This window comes from Hordeum vulgare, chromosome 6H, assembly GCF_904849725.1.
Source record: "Hordeum vulgare subsp. vulgare chromosome 6H, MorexV3_pseudomolecules_assembly, whole genome shotgun sequence".
In the NCBI taxonomy this organism is placed as follows: domain Eukaryota; kingdom Viridiplantae; phylum Streptophyta; class Magnoliopsida; order Poales; family Poaceae; genus Hordeum; species Hordeum vulgare.
In genome coordinates this window covers 22,989,549-23,009,356 of record NC_058523.1, presented here as the reverse complement: position 1 = coordinate 23,009,356, position 19,808 = coordinate 22,989,549, and the positions used below count along the sequence as shown (strand labels likewise).

Sequence of the window (19,808 nt, the reverse complement as noted above, 5' to 3'; positions counted from 1 at the left end):
CACGTGGGTGACCACGCGGCCGTCCTCCCCATGCGGCGGCCCTTCCCCGTCCCGGCTGTCCACTGTCGCCGCAAGGCCTCACTACCTCACGCCGTCGTCGACCCCCTCTGCCGTTCTAAGTCCCCTTCGTCGTAGGTAACCTCGGTCCTCTACCTCCCTTCTTTATTTTAGTTTCTAGGGTTCGTGTGGTAGATAGTTTATAGGTAGGATGATAATGGTAGCGAAGGTGACCACTTTCTAGGGTTCATATGGTTAGATGGATGGATGGATGGATGGGTGCATTTAGATGGATATTACTACTTCATTGTGATAATATTGCTATCAAAAAAATTGCGGCAGCATAGGTCATTTTCTTAGTTCATTACTCGATATATATAATGTCAAACGATGATGGTTCGGGTTTTCTTTCAGTTTGTTGGGGCTACTTGTCACGCTCAAGATGCGACTCTATCCTCAATTTGGCACGAGGGCCTCGTCAGGGATATAAGCGCATCTCGTCGTGTCGCAAGAATGGATATCGTTACAAGTACAAGTACTGGAAAGAAGAGATATATATATATAGAATTGACTTACACTCGCCACAAGCTACATCAGAGTCACAGCAGTACAATACATAATCATCATGAAGAAGAGCAGGGTCCGACTACGGACGAAAACAAACGAGAAACGAAGAGCGACGTCCATCCTTGCTATCCCAGGCTGCCGGCCTGGAACCCATCCTAGATCGATGAAGAAGAAGAAGAAGAAGCAACTCCAAATGAACAATCAACGCGCTCGCGTCAAGTAACTTTTACTTGTACCTGCAACTGGTGTTGTAGTAATCTGTGAGCCACAGGGGACTCAGCAATCTCATTTCTAAAGATATCAAGACTAGCAAAGCTTAATGGGTGAGGCATGGTTAAGTGGTGAGGTTGCATCAGCGGCTAAGCATATATTTGGTGGCTAAACTTACGAGTACAAGAAAAAGAGGGGGAAGATCTACGCATAGCGGACGTGAACTACGTTTGATCAAATGAATGATCCTGAACACCTACCTACTTCAGACATAACCCCGCCGTGTCCTCGATCGGAGAAGGAACTCACGGAAGAGACAGTCACGGTTACGCTCACAGTTGGCATATTTTAATTAAATTAACTTCAAGTTATCTAGAACCAGTGTTAAACAAAGTTTCCATGTTGCCACATAAACGCGGGCACGGCTTTCCGAAAAGATTTAACCCTGCAGGGGTGCTCCAACTAGTCCATCACAAATTACCACAAGCCGCATAGAAATCCTCGATCACGACACTCGCGATCTCGTCGGACTTCTTAGTGGAAAACCTCAACTATGAGATTACCTAAAGCATCACCGGAATCCCGATGCACAAGATATCTCGTCAAAGGTAAAACTAATCCAGCAAGGCCGCCCGGCGTGTCGACGATCCCGATAGGAGCCGCGTATCTCGTTCTCGGGACACGACGGATGAGCGACGCGTACGGTGGCCTGATAGAAATCTCCCGAGTTGCCCTGGGTTGGCCCCGCACAGTGCTCTATTTTGGACCAGCATCATCAGCACTGGCCCTCCCTGTATTATGTGAAATTACTCCTCGGGTTCATGACGCCCTATGCTTTCAGTATTATCAAAATTATTATGTTGGGCAAATGTAGAACCAATGTTGGGCCTTGCCAGACTAGCTTTAATCTAAGACGAATTATCAAGGGGGTCCCCATAAAAACCCCGATCGTGTTAGGAGCGCTCAATTATGGAACATAACACCGGTAGCCGAGACTAAGGGGGCAAAGGTGAAACAAAACACCAGGCTAGAAAGGCCAAGCCTTCCACCTTTTACCAAGTATATAGGTGCATTAAATTAAATAGCATTTATATGGTGATATAACAAGGAACCCATGTTATCACATGGAAGCAACTGCACCTGCAACTAGCAATGCTAATACATGGTTAAGTAAGCGGTAACATAGCCAATCAGCGGTTTGCTAGGTTGAAGAGGTTGAAGCTTTTCATGGCATTGTTGAGAGGCTGATATTTAACATGTGGTAGGCAACGAGACATAATCGATAGAAGCAATAAAACTAGCATGACAATGATAGTAATGGTATTTGGGGAAATGGTCATCTTGCCCGAGATCCCGCTGAGACGAAGAATGACTCCGTGAAGCAGACAGACCGATGTAGTCGAACGGGTCCTCACAATCTGTCACGCTTATGGAACTCTATCGAGACGAAGCAAACCGGAAACAAGCATCAACACAGATATTCACCACACGATGCACAACACATATGATGCATGAGCAGTTGATTACATGCAAGTCACGGTATGACAAATCACACAATCAAACACTACACATTAAGTGAAGTTCAATATGCAACGAATTGCATATTGACGAAACTCCACATACGACTTATTTAGTCCACTCTCGATTAGGTACACGACAATACTAAATGTGGTTAAACATGGCAAGAGGTGAAGCGTAATTAAACTACCTATCTAGGCATTTTAAATGAGGTCGGAAATGACATATAGCATCTCCGAGACGACCTCACAAGTTAATTAACAATTCTATCCAGATCTGAACTAACACATTTAAATAGTTGTTAAACAGTAAAACAAATAGGTTCACATGATTCTACGCATCGTGACAAGCAATTTATACATAAAGAACATCTCCAACGAAGCTACGGTTCAAAAGATACGGACACTGCAAGATATGATGGCATGAATACAAAATGTGTGCAATGACAGTCACGAGCACTTCAAAACATACAACCAGCAAGATAAAATGAAACTACACGAGATTCTAAGCAAGTTTCATATAGGACACGATCAAAACGGAGCTACGGATCAACAACTACGAGCAAAACAAGAAATCACTACAATCTACCAAAATCAGCCACATAGCATTTTCTACACCCCACAACTACGAGTTACTCAACTACAATATATTCAACCAAGACATGACACGATAGAGGACAAGAAGCACTACAACATACAACCAACAACATCTAGCATGGCAGCATGGATCACTAGAAAAAGAAGTCACGAAATGACTTCTCACACACAGTATCAGACTTAGTGAAAATAACAGTTTATGAAACTGCAGTTTTCGATCTGAAGGCATATTTAAAGCAGCAAAATCATAAGTTACATGACTCCAAATGACATGAAAATTAACAGCGTGCTAGAGAATCCTAAAGTCTAAAACTAACTCCATTGCTCCAACCTCAAAAGAGCTACAGATCACAAGATAGAAGCAAGACAAGACAGCAACAAAATATAACATATTCCAGACTTAGAAATATTTCAGCATCTCCAAAACAACACTATTTCCTAGCAAGTAAAGAACAAGCAAATCACATCTAAACATGGATTTCTATTGCAACTAAAATTATCAGGGGCTTGCATACATATCCAAGGGCAACTCTCTAGTTGGCAACTCCGTCAAACGAAGCACAGAATAAATCCTACGAAATAGACAAGAGGGCAACGTAGCAAAATATCGCGCGAACTAACTTGCTCAAAAGCTAAAACTAAATACACAGAGAAATCCTATGGATTTTTCTACCCCGAAAACATATAAAACATGTGGGGTTGCAACACAATAATATTGCCACACGTAAATGCGAGATAAAGTCCTAAACACGGAAAATAAACTAGCGGCAAATCCCTACACGCAAAAATACCAATGACTACTCTAAAATACATGGCAAAGGGGTTCCTAAAACATGAACATTTATCTACGGGGTTCGGGCAATCCGGACTCGCACGAGAAAATAAATACGGGACGAATCTTATTGGGACAACACGTAAAACTATGCATCTGGCGGCTCAAACTACTTCAAACAATTATGCAAGTTGCACAAACGTAATCTACGCGCAAAACTACACAAAAACCATATGCTACACGTCGCGATCTGACTTACAGAATAAAAGATACAGACGTTCTAATATATGTCTATTTTTTGGAATTTAACTAATTCCGAAAAAAACTAATACTCTAACGGGCCGAACAGGGGGCGCAAAATAGAATAACTGGCCACGGGCGGGGGGAAAAAGAGCAAGGGGTGCTCACCGGGTGGGCTCGGCCGAAGAAGGTGAAGGCGTAGTCGGCCGAGGGATCTCGGGGTGGTACTCGGCCGCGGAGGCCTCGGGGGAGGAGTGGGCCGGCGGCTCGGCCTGGGACCCACTGGCGGTCGCTGGAGGGACCGGCCCAGGCGGGTCAACGCTGGCGCTCGGGACGTCGCCTCGTTCCCTCGTCCTCCCGACCAGGAACTGCTGGCGGCGGCGAGAGACGGCGGGGCCGACGACCTCCGACGAGGGGAGGGGCGGCGGGATCCAGCCGTGATCCACCCGGATCTGAGGTGGGGCGACTCGAGGCGGTGCATGGGAGCTCGGCGGCGACGCGGGCATGGCAGAGGACGGCGCGGGTGCGGTCGGCGGGGAACCAGCGCGGCTGGGGCGGCGCATCCGGCGGCGGCCGCGCAAGGCGGCGGGGTCTCGACAGGAGGCAGGGAGGTTGCAGACTCGGGAGGAGCTCCTCGGCCAGGGAGACGCAGGGCGGCAGCGACAGCGGATGGGCTTGGCCGGGCCCGCGGGAGGAGAGAGGAGGTGGGAGGCTGCTAGGGTTTCGGGGGTAGGTGGCGCGGATCGTGAGGTGGAAGGAGGGGGCTGTCAAAAAAATAGGAGGAGGTCTATTTATAGAGAAAGGGGGGCTAGGTTTACCGGAATTTCATTCCGGATCCAACCGCGCGGTCGGATTCGACTAATTCCGAACGCGGGAACGGGTAAGTGGCCGCGGTGTGTAGTTATCCGGAGACAAGAGGGAAAACGGGCGACCAGGCAACGTATTTTTAAACACCGATAACGTACGACGATAGACCGAATACGGTGCCGCTACGGTCGACCGTTCGGGTACCAGACGGACTACGATCGCGACGAAATTTGACAAGCGGTCTACCTATAACTAATAACGACCGCACGTCAAATTCCAACCCAAACAGAGAAAGTTTTACGCACACTTTTAAAACAGGGTTTTGACGATGCCGCGGGCGCGTGCGTGTGCGGTCGGGCTCAGAACGGACAACGACGTGAACCGGCAACTAACAACGGATGCAAGTTTTGAAAACTGGCAGAAACGGGGTGCCGATGCAATGTTGATGATGTGCATGATGCGGTGATGATGCGACAAAAGAAAATAATCACACGACGCAAAGGGAAAGAAAAGGGGAATCTTCTGGAGCGTCGGTCTCGGGCTGTCACACTACTTGTATGACTTTCACTGAGGGAAAAGACCGAATCCTGACTGTTGTCGTGGGGTCGCATATCCTTCATTCCCACGTGTCATACATTTTCACAATGCACTTGAGAACGAATGGATGAGCGACCATCACCAACGATCGTAATATGAATGTGAGGGTGTGTCCACTATATATATGGTAAAATACCAGTGAGGAAGAATGCCGACTATTGTCATGGGGGTCGTTCGTCCTCCTTTTCCTCGTGATAGACCTATTGAGGGGGCACGAGAGAAGGAGACGAGCGACCATCACCGACGGTCGAAATATCAATGTGAGGGAGTGTCCATCATATACACCGCCTGAGATGAGAGATTTTCAAGAGAGACTCGACTGATTGAAAGACAACCCATGTTGAACAGTGATCAATTTTTAATCCTTTAGTTATGAACATGATAGTTATTTTTTCAAGTGGGACTCGATAAAAGTGTTTTTTTGAAATGAAAATGTGAAGAAAGTTTTTTAATGAAAGTGTGAAGCGAGTTTTTAAAAATGAATTTGCAGAAACACCCCCAGGTGGCCTATGTTTTGTCGGAATGTTGATTCATTTTCGTTCCCGCAAATTCCAGGCGCTCTATTTGTCCTTTTTTAGCAACGGTCATGCCGAATTTTTTCATGGATTCCAGCATGACTTTTACTATAAAAGAAGAAATATGAAGCGTCCATGATTTGCCGAAACGGGAATTAGATGATATTCCGGCAAAACATATGCCATTTTTTATGTCACTACTACATAAAAGTAATGTTAATTGAATTATGATTTTGGTTGACTTTCAATCTGTCCCAGCTGCCTCGTGTGACTTATAATTTTTAATCTTTGAATCATGAACACAGAAAATGTCTGACGACGAGGGATCCGTGAGTGTTATATGTGTACCGCTTACAGGAGTATATGTGACTGTTATCCTCACCTAGACAACGGTACGTCCTTCACCGTCAAGCTAAAGGAGGACTTTGAAATGATTACGGTATCCTCACCTAGACAACGCTACGTCCTTCATCGTCAAGCTAAAGGAGAACTTTGAAATGATTATGGTATGTAAAGACGACATGTGTTCTTTTAATGATGAAACATGACGTGTGCTTTTTTTCTTTAATTAACATGTAATTTTATTTTGTATAATTCGACTAGTATATTCCATGTCATGCAAGACTTCATGTCTTGGACAAGTTTCATTTCAAAGAGAGGGAGAGTACGGAGACTAAGATAGCTCACCTAAAGACGAACAATTACACTTTGTTGTTCATATAAAAAATGGAGTAGATCACATATGTTTTGGTTGTTCTTCTTGGAGAGCATTTTGCAAGGCGTATGGGTTTGAAGAGGACATGAACATTACCTTCGATCTAGGTCATGACGAAGATCGTGATAATAATATCGAAATTTGGGTGCATGCGGATCACTTGATTCTAGTTCTACCTCAAGGTGAGTTTCTCAACAAATTATTTGGTAATTTATATTGATTACTGAAAATAATTTGGTACACATGCCGACTAAACTTGTTTATTTTTCATTATTAGCCTATTTCTCTACTCCAAAAACTACACAACGGATGGTAGATCGGACCTACTACAATTATCACTCCGGACTTACTTGATTGAAGAAAAATCATTTGATATCATTTATTCATGATGTTGAGGATTATAAGAACAATTACTTGATTGGCAATAGTTATCATGGATATGTGCCACTAGTGCACAAGTTGAACCATTCGAACATCACTTCAAACTACTTTATAAGAATATTTTTACTATTGTGTTACTGGTACATCTTTTTCATACATTCTTCTTAAGCAAAACTAGTTTGCTAACTATGTTCTTATTATTTATGTTCCTCAACGGGTACTCCCGCCAGAGACCGTGCCTAAAGTGATATTTATCAAAGGTGGTTTGCATATGATTAGCTTATGGCCAATCATGATGAGTTACCCCTGGTAAATACATGTAACGTCAAAATGAAGAAATCATGAAAATCAAGAGACGAATACTTGCGCATCCCATAAGTTGAAGATAGGTTGATCTGTATTCTTCAGTGGCGAGATGCAGGAGTTCATTTTCTTATGCTTTTATACCTAGGAGAGAGTAGTTAGTGTTGATAACTTACGATACCTTCCTAGCTTGTTATTTAACTTGTGATAACTTCTTTACTTGCATATTTTTTTAGATCTTTTTGAAACAGAAAAGTTTGAAATTTGATTTTTTTTCAAAAATTTCGAGCTTCATGGAGCTTGGCCTCCAAACGCCCGTTCTCGAAAAAGTAACACTGTTAAAGTCAGCAAATCATGCCATTCCTTCTTATACATTCTCTGTATTCAAGCTATTTGCTCAAGTATGTATGGGGATCACACAAAGCAATGACCCGGTATTGGTAGGGAGATGATGGCCACCAGAAGTATATGCACTGCTTTGCGCGGTGAAAAATGTGTATACAAAATAATCGTGGAGATATGAGATTTAGGGGCATACAATGCTTTGACCTTGCCCTGTTATCTAGACAGGTGTGGTGACTCTTTTGTGAACCTGATTCTTTATGTGCTATGGTGCTCAGAGCAAAATACTTTCTCAATTGTGACATTCTTAATGCGGGAGAGGTACTCCCACACCTCACATGCCCCCATGATAGCAGAGCTCCTGGACCGTTGGATCATGGATCCAACGTGCCAGAGAGAGCTCACACAAACCTGCAAAACAAGGAGTCTCACAATTTTGCGTAGATCCAGAGGCTTTCACACAAACAGTTCGGTCCATGATCCAACAACCCAGGAGCTCATGTATCACGCGAGCATGTGAGGTGTGGGAGCACCTGATATTCTCAAAGTAGTTGGGTTGGCATCCAAACTTTGAAGCGTGGATACATCTGGAGAGTGGATGGTGGCACCAAAATAAATATATAAGATGATCCTTGAATACCTACCACTTTAAGGGTCTGTTCAGAGGCCCTCCGCTCCACAACCCCACTCCTGGAATTGGTGGAGCATCAGTTAAAAATCATGGAGCGGGGAAAAGGATGCTTCCCAGTTTCTCATATTTCACGGAGCTGGAGTAACGCCGAACAGCTCGTAATAGTGGCCGCATCAACTATTTATGAAGGGTATACTTTTTTGTGTAGGGATTTTGTAAAAGAGGATCAAAAGGATGGCTTCACCTGCAAATCCAGCACTAAGTTTCTCTTATCACCAACCCAAGGATCTCTTCTAGCCTAGCAATAATCCGAATAGAACACACGGAAAAACAAAGCTCATCGCTGACTAACTGACTAACCAAACTATCTCCGTCTTCCAAACTGACAAGAGCCTAGACTAGACTGCTTATTTACACACCAGAAAAACACGGGAGGAATCAATCAACAAGGTTTACTGCACGCTGAACGCCCTATGACGACTTGAGGACTGCGCCTTCGGTTATCTTCCACCCTCCTGGTCCGGTGAAGGCCATCTCGTACCGGGTGGTGTACTTAGTGTCGTACAAATCATCGTTCCTGGGGTCGGTTGCGTCGGTGAGCTGACCCGCCTCCTCAATTGTCGCCTCCACGGTCGCCCGCCGTCCGTCCAGGGAGACGGTGATGCTGTCGATCGCCACGTTGGACAGCGTGTAGTCCCAGAACCAGCCTTTGCGCTCGATCTCTGCTGCTCGGTCCGTCCATACCTTCAGCATGTTGCCATCAAGAACCTGTGGGGGTCATGGAAATACCAGTTTTCAGTTACCGTCGTAAGGGCGATAAGTTGGCAGTGAAAAGAACTCCCAAGAAATTATGTTGTGACAACAAGCTAGACAAGCAGGGCTACCATCATGCAAGCATATGTATGAACGGTGTAACCTATATGACTATCTGAAGTATCTCCGACTGCATAAGGTATCTTGTGAGTGGAAGTACAGGACCAGCAGCAGCGGCCAAACTTTAGAACCTCACCTCTTGCAATGATGCAACAGAATGATCTGATCCCAAGGCCTTGGATTTGATGCTCTGCCACTTGCGAACAATATCTTCTGCCAGCTTCGCATCCATTTTAGGAATCTGTATGGGCTCATCTGGTTCGTCATCTTCAACAAATGAACATGTAACGGTTTTTATCAGGTGATGCATATACAGAAACAAATTTATATATGGATCAAAGATTTGTCACACAGTTTCCCTGAAAAGGTTAGACATGCAAGCCCAGTAGTGCATCTCATGAGTGAGTCTACTTACCATCAACTGAGTCAACAACATTAGCAACTGCCACGGACTCATGCTCGCTTCTGATAGCAGGGAGGAGCGCCTTCTTACGGGGCAAGTACTTCATGCCTATTACCGTCAACAGAGCAAATAATGCACTGGCAGAGACAATCTTCAGGAAAGCGTTTTTGGAATCAAGGATATCAAATCCCATAATGTTTTTCTGGTCAAATTTATTGACAGATTCCTCAAGGCCATCATTAGGATTCTCCATGGCTGATCGATCTAGCTGTTCTATCAATGGAAAAATCTTGTTGAATGCTTGAATAGCACTTGATTTCACGGTACCAAGCGCAGCAGTAGCTTGAGCACCAAGTTTTGCTATAGCAGCAGCAGCAGCCAAATGAGAAGCACCACCACCTTCCATCATTTCTAGGTAGCTTAAAACTTTTGGATCATCGTAGTAGTCTCCAAGTGTAAACTGCATGCCTCGAGTATCTCTGCTCCTAGGGAAAACCTCTGAGACAAGCCAAGTCTCCAAAAGCTTACACAGGCCTGGAAGAAGATCATTCTCCTGGTGGTCAATGCTAGAGTTGTTCACAATAAACTCTACAATTTTCGGGTCTCTATGTGGTGAAGATTCATTATCAATCGCAAGCCAAGTTCTGCAGTTGCTAATGTCTCCCACAAGCAATGAGCAAAGTGCCCTTTCCAACGCAAGATCCATCTCGTTACCATAAGCATATTGAGAACCGATATTGAACTTCTGGAGTTGTTCGAAAAGATCATCTGCCACCATGATGAGCTCTGGCCTTTTACTTACAATTGCTTGAGCAACATTTGCGAGTGCCACGCTATAGATTTCAAACCATTCAGGTGGTATGCTATTCGGCGTTTTTGAAAAGAAATCCATCTGTGATTTGTAATACAAATGAATCAACACATACTCGAAACATGTGCTACAGAAACATGAAAAGGCTACTGCCTCATAAAAACTGGTGATAGTTACAAACCTGCTCAGCTGATGTCATCTGCAAAAAGGCCTCATTCATGTAGGCTTCCCGTGAAAATCCTCCACCAACAGTAGCAATACCTCCTCTACCAACACTCCACAAAATGTTTCTCACACCACGAAGACCTTCTTGGCGTTTACTCTGGTGCTTCTCGTCAAGAGGAAGGGCAAGAAACTCTAAAACACAACGAGGGGTGATCTCCTCCAGAGTTTCATCAATTTGTGAAAGCAGATCAGGTGCAAGATTGATTGCCCCATCCTCCTAAAGGATAACATATATCTTAATAGTGCTTCCAGAAGATCTTTCTTAGCAACATACAGCACATGCATTTCATGCTGGTCTTCACATACTTATCTATATCTATCCAATTCCAGTATCGTCCCAGTGAAAATATAAAATACAAATAACTTTGTTTTTTAGCCTCCTTTTTATAGGTTTATTGTATAGTTAGACTTGTACATTTTATTATACTACTTATACAAACTTATTTAGTACTCCCTCCTTTCTGGTTTATAGGTCCTGCACGTATATCTAGGTCATCTATTTTACCAACGCAATACACATTATATATCACAAAATTATACCATTAGAAAATACTGAACATTTGAAGTTTCTAATGATATAATTTTTGTGATATAAAACTCATGTTATGGTGGTTAACTCGTGGACCTAACTAAATCCGAAAGGAGGTAGTGGGATCTGTCCCTGCTCTTCTGGAAGATATCGAAGCAGAAGCTCGATAAATCCTAACTAATTGAAATCACATACAGAAATACTATAGGAAAACATGCTGCATCTTATCTTTACCCTAAGGGGACTTACTTATAGGTTATAGCCAAAGAAAAACAGAATTAATGCTCAGCATTAACACCAATTAAATCAATATAGACTACATAGTGTATACAGCAGTAAAAGAAGAAAAATATATTTTGACTTAAGTCAACATATAGTACTGGGATTAATAAATAGATGTTTGTGTAAAGCCACCATACACAAGTTAAATCTGCCACACAATTTTTTGACGGTGGAAACAACTAACCTGCAAGAGCTTGAGAGCCCTTTCAAGCACCTCACAGCAGCAGATTACATCTGGAGGGCTAGCCGCCATTGCGTCCCTTGATATGTCCACATAAGCAAGAGCCATTGTCAGCACCACATCCTGCTTGAACCGCTTGGGCGGGCGGTCCTCCAGCAAGTGCTCTCCAATTGCGAGCACTGCCTGTGCCTCCCCAGCCTCCTGAAGGGTACACAGCACACCCGGAACCTGCTTGGCAAGGCATCCAATTTAAGCAGAGACAACAAGTACATGCCAGTGCTATCTGAAATCGTACAAGATCCAAGTCCATAGTTTACTGCCCCTGCAGCCTCACCTTATCCCAAGCAACATCCAACGTGAGCGCGGCGTCACGGTCCTCAGAGAGCGCGCGGTCATACTCGGTGCGGGAGCTCTGGTTTGTGAGTGTATCATGTGCAATCTGCAGCATTTGCCGACGGCCAACAAGGGCATCCGTGCTGTAGCCGTACTGCGGTGGCTTGGCCGTCCGCGCCTCGAATGCCCGCCTGACGCCGTCGCCGAGGAAATGCGGCTCCGCGCCGAGAACCTGAGCAGAGCAAGCGAATCGATCGTTTCCCCAGACTAGTCATATGTTACAGAAAATCCATCCCTGGTTTACTTATCGGGTCAAAGGGGGTCATGTTTTCGTGGGACTGTGAGAGGATAACCTAGACAGAAGTCCTTAAATATGGAAATTCTAGGCACAATGCTGGATGATAAAACCTTTCTACGACAAATTATCATCGCATTTCAGGAATGATGCATTTTCGTCTGACGGATGGATGTTACCAGCCTGGGTTCAGTTAGATCACGCGAGATGCCCGTGAAGCGATGTAGGGGGCTAACCTTGTAGAGGTCGACCTGGAGGGGAAAGGAGCGGTCGGCGGCGTCGGGGAAGAGCGGGACGAAGGGGGACGCGGAGACGCCGGCGGGGGCCGCGGCCGGCGGCTCGGGCGCGGCGGCGGGGAGGAGGTGGAAGTCGGCGAAGAGGCGGTCGGCCCAGCGGCTCGCGGCGCGGCAGGCGAGGGCGTCGGCGGGCGGCGGCGGCGGCGGCCGGCGGCGCCGGCGCGGGAGGGAGAAGGCGAGCGGCGCGGAGTTGGGGCGCGCGAGCAGGTTGTGGAAGCCCTCCATTGCCGGCGGCGGCGGCGGCGGCGGGGGGTGGGGGTTTGAGAAAAATGTTGGAAGGGGGACAGCGGCGTGCGCTGCGCCCGCGGCCTGGCTGCGTGCGTCTGCTGTCGGCCTGTCGTTGTTTGTTCGGATGCACTGAGGTGAGTCAGTGTGATGTTGAAGGCCCTCAACCTTTTTCATACTACTGCAAATTTCATGTGAAATACTCCCTTTATACCGAAATATTTGTATTTTTACTCCCTCCGTACCTAAATATAAGTCTTTAAAAAAGTTTCATTAGTGGACTACATACGGATGTATATAGACATACTTTAGAGTATAGATTCACTCATTTTGTTCCGTATGTAAACTTCTAGTGAAATATCTTAAAAGACTTATATTTAAAAACGGAGGGAGTAGTATATAGGCTATAAAAGGACGTAGGACCTACTAGCGGGTAGTGTGGGGCGACACGTCGCGTCACATGGATCAGTTAGCTATTCACTTTTTTGAAATATTTGGTAAGTCATCCTAAGACTTGGTTGGTGGCAAAGTAGTTTATATATAAAAAAAATCTATTTGATACATGCATAGGTGGTCTACAACATGTAGCAATATACTCCATCCGTTCCGAAATATAATTCTTTTTACAGGTTTCACTAGTGGACTATATACGGATTTATATAGACATACTTTAGAATGTATATTCACCCATTTTGCTTCGTATGTAGATGTTTAGTGAAATATCTTAAAAGACTTATATTTAAGAACGGAGGGAGTAGTTGGTATTGAATGCAGAATTGTGAAACTCTTGTTCTTTTTTAGACCTGAGATGTTGATCCTTCGGTTGGGTTTGTCTCTGTGATTGAGTGATAGAGAGACGAAGCTACTTCTTATCATCTTGTTTTTGGTGGTTTGTAAACAATGTTGAAATTGTTGGGTGCACGTCCTGGTCCTCGATGGATTGGTAAATTGTCATGAAATTGGAGGCACATTTTTTTTTAGGATCCTTGCTCCCTTGTGTCAAAAAAAGAACTGGTTGAGGATACAATCAACCAATAAATTATTAGTTTTAAGCTCTATTGCAGATAAGTAAAGTAACTAAAAAGCATAAGCAATAAGGAAGCAAAAAATATAAAAGTATTTACAAGGTTGTAGGGTATGATTGATTGATTAATCTTTCAAAAAAAAAAACACAGTACGAACGCAAGCGTTCATATACACACGCAGACACTCATCCCTATGAACGCACACATGCACACCCTATCCCTATGAGCACCTCCGAAAGACTGAGCCGATATACCATCTTAAAATTTACGAAGTCATCGTAGGCACCTCGTCATCGACGAGAACATCTCCTCCCACTGAATGCACATCGCCGAAAATCCTAAAATAAATTCATGAATAAATGCGAGCACCAGGATTTGAATCCTGATGGGCTGGGGATATCACAGTCCCTCTCATCATTCAACCACAGGCTGGTTCACAATCTTTCCAAATCTATTTCTGGTCCACTGGAACCATTTTTAGTATCCGAAGGAAAAAAGAAAGAAAATATGGATTGGATTGAACCTCCGAGTCATTAAAAATTTGATAAACCCCAATTTTTTAAATAGAAATTTAATTTAAAAGGGTATCCAAACTAAATCAGGCCTCGGAAATCAGAGCATAGAAAAAGGCGCATTGATTTGTTTCATTGGAGGCTTGTTTTTTGTTGTTTCTGTATTTCTAATTCTTCTTATTTAGTCTTGCTTCATTCTTGTGTATTTCTAATTCTTCTTATTTAGTCTTGCTTCATTCTTGTCACATCAAGCAACTTTTCCAGTAAATACAATAGTTTATAGAGAACCATCCATACAGTTCCAACAGTGAAAATCAGCAAGGGGGGAATTGTGCACCCCTGCACATTCCAGAACCATGACAATAATTTTAGGAGCACGTGCATACACCTAAATATGCCATGTTCAAAATAGACAAAACAACCAAACATTTAAACTACCCCTGCTCATATCATCATCAAAGAGCTTGCACACCTCACAAAAATATTAGCAACACGTTTTAAAAGTTATTCCAGAACAGAAACTAAGTACTTCAACAATTATAAGAAGTATAAATCGCCTGTGCGTAATCTTGTATGCGATATAAAAGAAGTGCAAAGATATGGATTGAGCAAAGATTGATAAATAGAACATTTTATATTAATTATTGAGCGTTTGACATCTACATCATATTATAGCTCCCAGCATACCTTTGAATATAGTGTGTCCCTGTATTAACACATATGAGGTATCAATACAAATTATTTTTTGATGTGAGCCAAATATCAGCATAAAAAATAGTCAAAGGTCTAAGCGAACCCTATCTAAACCTATCATTGATTCTGAGTTATTAGCGTTAAAATCACTAATGAGAATATGAATAAAAAAATCAGATATTGCTTTTTCTAAAATCGTACCTATCATTCATTCTAGCGGTGCTGGCTTTCATTGCAGTATGATGCTCATATGCAACATCTACTTCAGCAATATGCACATCTCTAACAACACATATTTGTTAAGTTCACACCACAATAATTCATAAAAAAAGTTGTTGTGATAACACCTCAAGAAAGATAACAGGAGAACATGCTCATACTACAATAATCCTTTTTCAAATCTTTAGTAATCATCAAAGCTGGCAAAGCAGCATCACATCTACACAGAACTTGATTTGTATTTGTCGGAAAGATGTTCATGAATTCTAATATTCGATCTTTGACCCTGAATGAACGCGCACCAACCTGATATTCAATGGCGCTAGAACACAAATTCTCCAAATTCAGATTTAACTTTACAGCCTCACATCTACTCTGATGGTGCATTTAGTTGATGCATAGAATACAAAAAGGGTAAAAAAAACACCCCCCCTAAGAAAAAAGAAAAACATTATTTCAAAACAGCGGTTTCTCACTTGTGGGCTTAATGGGATCAGGAGCCAAAAACAGAAAAATGTTCATTATATCATGCTACTTACCGGATGTCCCTGACTCTGTATGTCATTTGCTATAACTGTGTTCGGTGTAAGCAAATCACAAAATCTATACGTGACCATGCTCTACAAGATATAAATAAAGTACTAGAGCAACTGCTAAGCTCAAAAGATATAAATGAAGCACATAGGGTATCTAAATAAATCAAGGTGATCGTGTCTATCTCAAGTGGGTGTATTCAGAGAACAATGAGCGTGGAAAACTAAAACAAAAAAACAAACTAAAGTAAATGACGCTCGAAGCAAAACTCATATCATGTTTTGAATAAAAATATAGCTCCAAGTGACATACCGGTTGATTGAGATGAAAAGAGGGGATGCCTTCCGAGGCATCCCCAAGCTTAGAAGCTTGAGTCTTCCTAGAATATTACCCTGGGGTGCCTTATGCATACCCAAGCTTATAGGCTCTTGCCGCTCCTTATTCCGTCATCCATCGTGATAACAACCAAAACTTGAAAATTTCAGCACACAAAACCCAACAGAAACTTCATGAGTCCATTAGTATAATAAACATATCAAATACTTTAAGTACTGTTATAAATTGATTCGTATTTTATTATTTCATAAGTTACTTTATTCTAACTTCTCCATGACTTATATGTTGGAATTATGCCCTAGAGGCAATAATAAATATAGTTATTATTATAATTCCTGTATCAAGATAATCGTTTATTATCCATGCTATAATTGTATTGAATGAAGACTCATTTACATGTGTGGATACATAGACAAAACACCGTCCCTAGCAAGCCTCTAGTTGGCTAGCCAGTTGATCAAAGATAGTCAGTGTCTTCTGATTATGAACAAGGTGTTGTTGCTTGATAACTGGATCACGTCATTAGAAGAATCACGTGATGGACTAGACCCAAACTAATAGACGTAGCATGTTGATCGTGTCATTGTGTTGCTACTGTTTTCTGCGTGTCAAGTATTTATTCCTATGACCATGAGATCATATAACTCACTGACACCGGAGGAATGCTTTGTGTGTATCAAACGTCGCAACGTAACTGGGTGACTATAAAGATGCTCTACAGGTATCTCCGAAGGTGTTAGTTGAGTTAGTATGGATCAAGACTGGGATTTGTCACTCCGTGTGACGGAGAGGTATCTCGGGGCCCACTCGGTAATACAACATCACACACAAGCCTTGCAAGCAATGTAGCTTAGTGCAAGTTACGGGATCTTGTATTACGGAACGAGTAAAGAGACTTGCCGGTAAACGAGATTGAAATAGGTATGCGGATACTAACGATCGAATCTCGGGCAAGTAACATACCGAAGGACAAAGGGAATGACATACGGGATTATATGAATCCTTGGCACTGAGGTTCAAACGATAAGATCTTCGTAGAATATGTAGGATCCAATATGGGCATCCAGGTCCCGCTATTGGATATTGACCGAGGAGTCTCTCGAGTCATGTCTACATAGTTCTCGAACCCGCAGGGTCTGCACACTTAAGGTTCGACGTTGTTTTATGCGTATTTGAGTTATATGGTTGGTTACCGAATGTTGTTCGGAGTCCCGGATGAGATCACGGACGTCACGAGGGTTTCCGGAATGGTCCGAAAACGAAGATTGATATATAGGATGACCTCATTTGATTACCGGAAGGTTTTCGGAGTTACCGGGAATGTACCGGGAATGACGAATGGGTTCCGGGAGTTCACCGGGGGGGGGGGGGGGAACCCACCCCGGGGAAGCCCATAGGCCTTGAGGGTGGCACACCAGCCCTTAGTGGGCTGGTGGGACAGCCCAAAAATGGCCCTATGCGCCTAGGAAAGAAAATCAAAGAGAAAAAAAAAGAGGAGGTGGGAAGGGAAGGAAGGACTCCCACCCACCAAACCAAGTCCAACTCGGTTTGGGGGGGGGGGAGCCTTCCCCCCTTGGCTCGGCCGACCCCCTTGGGGCTCCTTGAGCCCCAAGGCAAGGTCCCCTCCCTCCCAGCTATATATACGGAGGTTTTAGGGCTGATTTGAGACGACTTTTCCACGGCAGCCCGACCACATACCTCCACGGTTTTTCCTCTAGATCGCGTTTCTGCGGAGCTCGGGCGAAGCCCTGCTGAGACAAGGTCATCACCAACCTCCGGAGCGCCGTCACGCTGCCGGAGAACTCTTCTACCTCTCTGTCTCTCTTGCTGGATCAAGAAGGCCGAGATCATCGTCGAGCTGTACGTGTGCTAAACGTGGAGGTGCCGTCCGTTCAGTACTAGATCGTGGGACTGATCGCGGGATTGTTCGCGGGGCGGATCGAGGGACGTGAGGACGTTCCACTACATCAACCGCGTTCACTAACGCTTCTGCTGTACGATCTACAAGGGTACGTAGATCACTCATCCCCTCTCGTAGATGGACATCACCATGATAGGTCTTCGTGCGCGTAGGAAAATTTTGGTTTCCCATGCGGCGTTCCCCAACAGTGGCATCATGAGCTAGGTTCATGCGTAGATTTCTTCTCGAGTAGAACACAAAAGTTTTTGTGGGCGGTGATGTGCGTTTTGCTGCCCTCCTTAGTCTTTTCTTGATTCCGCGGTATTGTTGGATTGAAGCGGCTTGGACCGACATTACTCGTACGCTTACGAGAGACTCGTTTCATCGCTACGAGTAACCCCCTTGCTCAAAGATGACTGGCAAGTGTCGGTTTCTCCAACTTTAGTTGAATCGGATTTGACCGAGGAGGTCCTTGTATAAGGTTAAATAGCAATTCATATATCTCCGTTGTGGTGTTTGCGTAAGTAAGATGCGATCCTACTAGATACCCATGGTCACCACGTAAAACATGCAACAACAAAATTAGAGGACGTCTAACTTGTTTTTGCAGGGTATGCTTGTGATGTGATATGGCCAACGATGTGATGTGATATATTGGATGTATGAGATGATCATGTTGTAATAGATAATATCGACTTGCACGTCGATGGTACGGCAACCGGCAGGAGCCATAGGGTTGTCTTTAAACTAACGTTTGTGCTTGCAGATGCGTTTACTATTTTGCTAGGATGTAGCTTTAGTAGTAATAGCATGAGTAGCACGACAACCCCGATGGCGACACGTTGATGGATATCATGGTGTGGCGCCGGTGACAAGAAGATCGTGCCGGTGCTTTGGTGATGGAGATCAAGGAGCATGTGATGATGGCCATATCATGTCACTTATGAATTGCATGTGATGTTAATCCTTTTATGCACCTTATTTTGCTTAGAACGACGGTAGCATTATGAGGTGATCTCTCACTAAAATTTCAAGACGAAATTGTGTTCTCCTCGACTGTGCACCGTTGCTACAGTTCGTCGTTTCGAGACACCACGTGATGATCGGGTGTGATAGACTCAACGTTCACATACAACGGGTGCAAAACAGTTGCGCACGCGGAACACTCGGGTTAAGCTTGACGAGCCTAGCATGTGCAGACATGGCCTCGGAACACATGAGACCGAAAGGTCGATCATGAATCATATAGATGATATGATTAGCATAGGGATGCTTACCACTGAAACTATACTCAACTCACGTGATGATCGGACTTGAGCTAGTGTAAGTGGATCATGAACCACTCAAATGACTAAGAGAGATGTACTTTTTGAGTGGGAGTTTAGCGTATAATTTTGATTAAAGTTAAACTCTAATTATCTTGAACATAGTCTAAGTCCACTTTGAATATATTTGTGTTGTAGATCATGGCTCACGCGACAGTCACCCTGAATTTTAATACGTTCCTAGAGAAAGCTAAGTTGAAAGATGATGGAAGCAACTTTGTAGACTGGGCTCGTAATCTTAAGCTAATCTTACAAGCTGGGAAGAAGGATTATGTCCTTAATGCTGCGCTAGGAGATGAACCACCCGCTACGGCTGGTCAGGATGTTAAGAACGCTTGGTTAGCACGTAAGGAAGACTACTCAGTAGTTCAATGTGCAGTCTTGTATGGCTTAGAACCGGGACTTCAACGTCGCTTTGAGCGTCATGGAGCATTTGAGATATTCCAAGAGTTGAAGTTTATCTTTCAGAAGAACGCCCGGATCGAGAGGTATGAGACCTCCGATAAATTCTATGCTTGCAAGATGGAGGAAAACTCATCTGTCAGTGAACATGTGCTCAAAATGTCTGGGTACTCAAACCGTCTAGCTGAGCTGGGGATTGAACTCCCGCAAGAGGCTAT

The 19,808-nt window shown here is 43.9% G+C and overlaps 1 protein-coding gene across 1 annotated transcript; it reads right to left on the bottom strand.

Annotated features, from left to right (window-relative positions):
* Positions 1-8,430: 8,430 nt before the first annotated feature.
* LOC123401567 (protein ACCUMULATION AND REPLICATION OF CHLOROPLASTS 6, chloroplastic) lies at positions 8,431-12,839 on the bottom strand. The gene is made up of 7 exons (XM_045095394.1): positions 12,360-12,839; positions 11,830-12,060; positions 11,499-11,723; positions 10,460-10,720; positions 9,480-10,359; positions 9,201-9,331; positions 8,431-8,959 (listed from the first exon to the last, which is right to left on the bottom strand). The coding sequence occupies exons 1-7, from the start codon at positions 12,819-12,821 to the stop codon at positions 8,663-8,665; spliced, it is 2,487 nt and encodes an 828-aa protein (XP_044951329.1). The 5' UTR covers positions 12,822-12,839; the 3' UTR covers positions 8,431-8,662.
* Between the last annotated feature and the right edge of the window lie 6,969 nt (positions 12,840-19,808).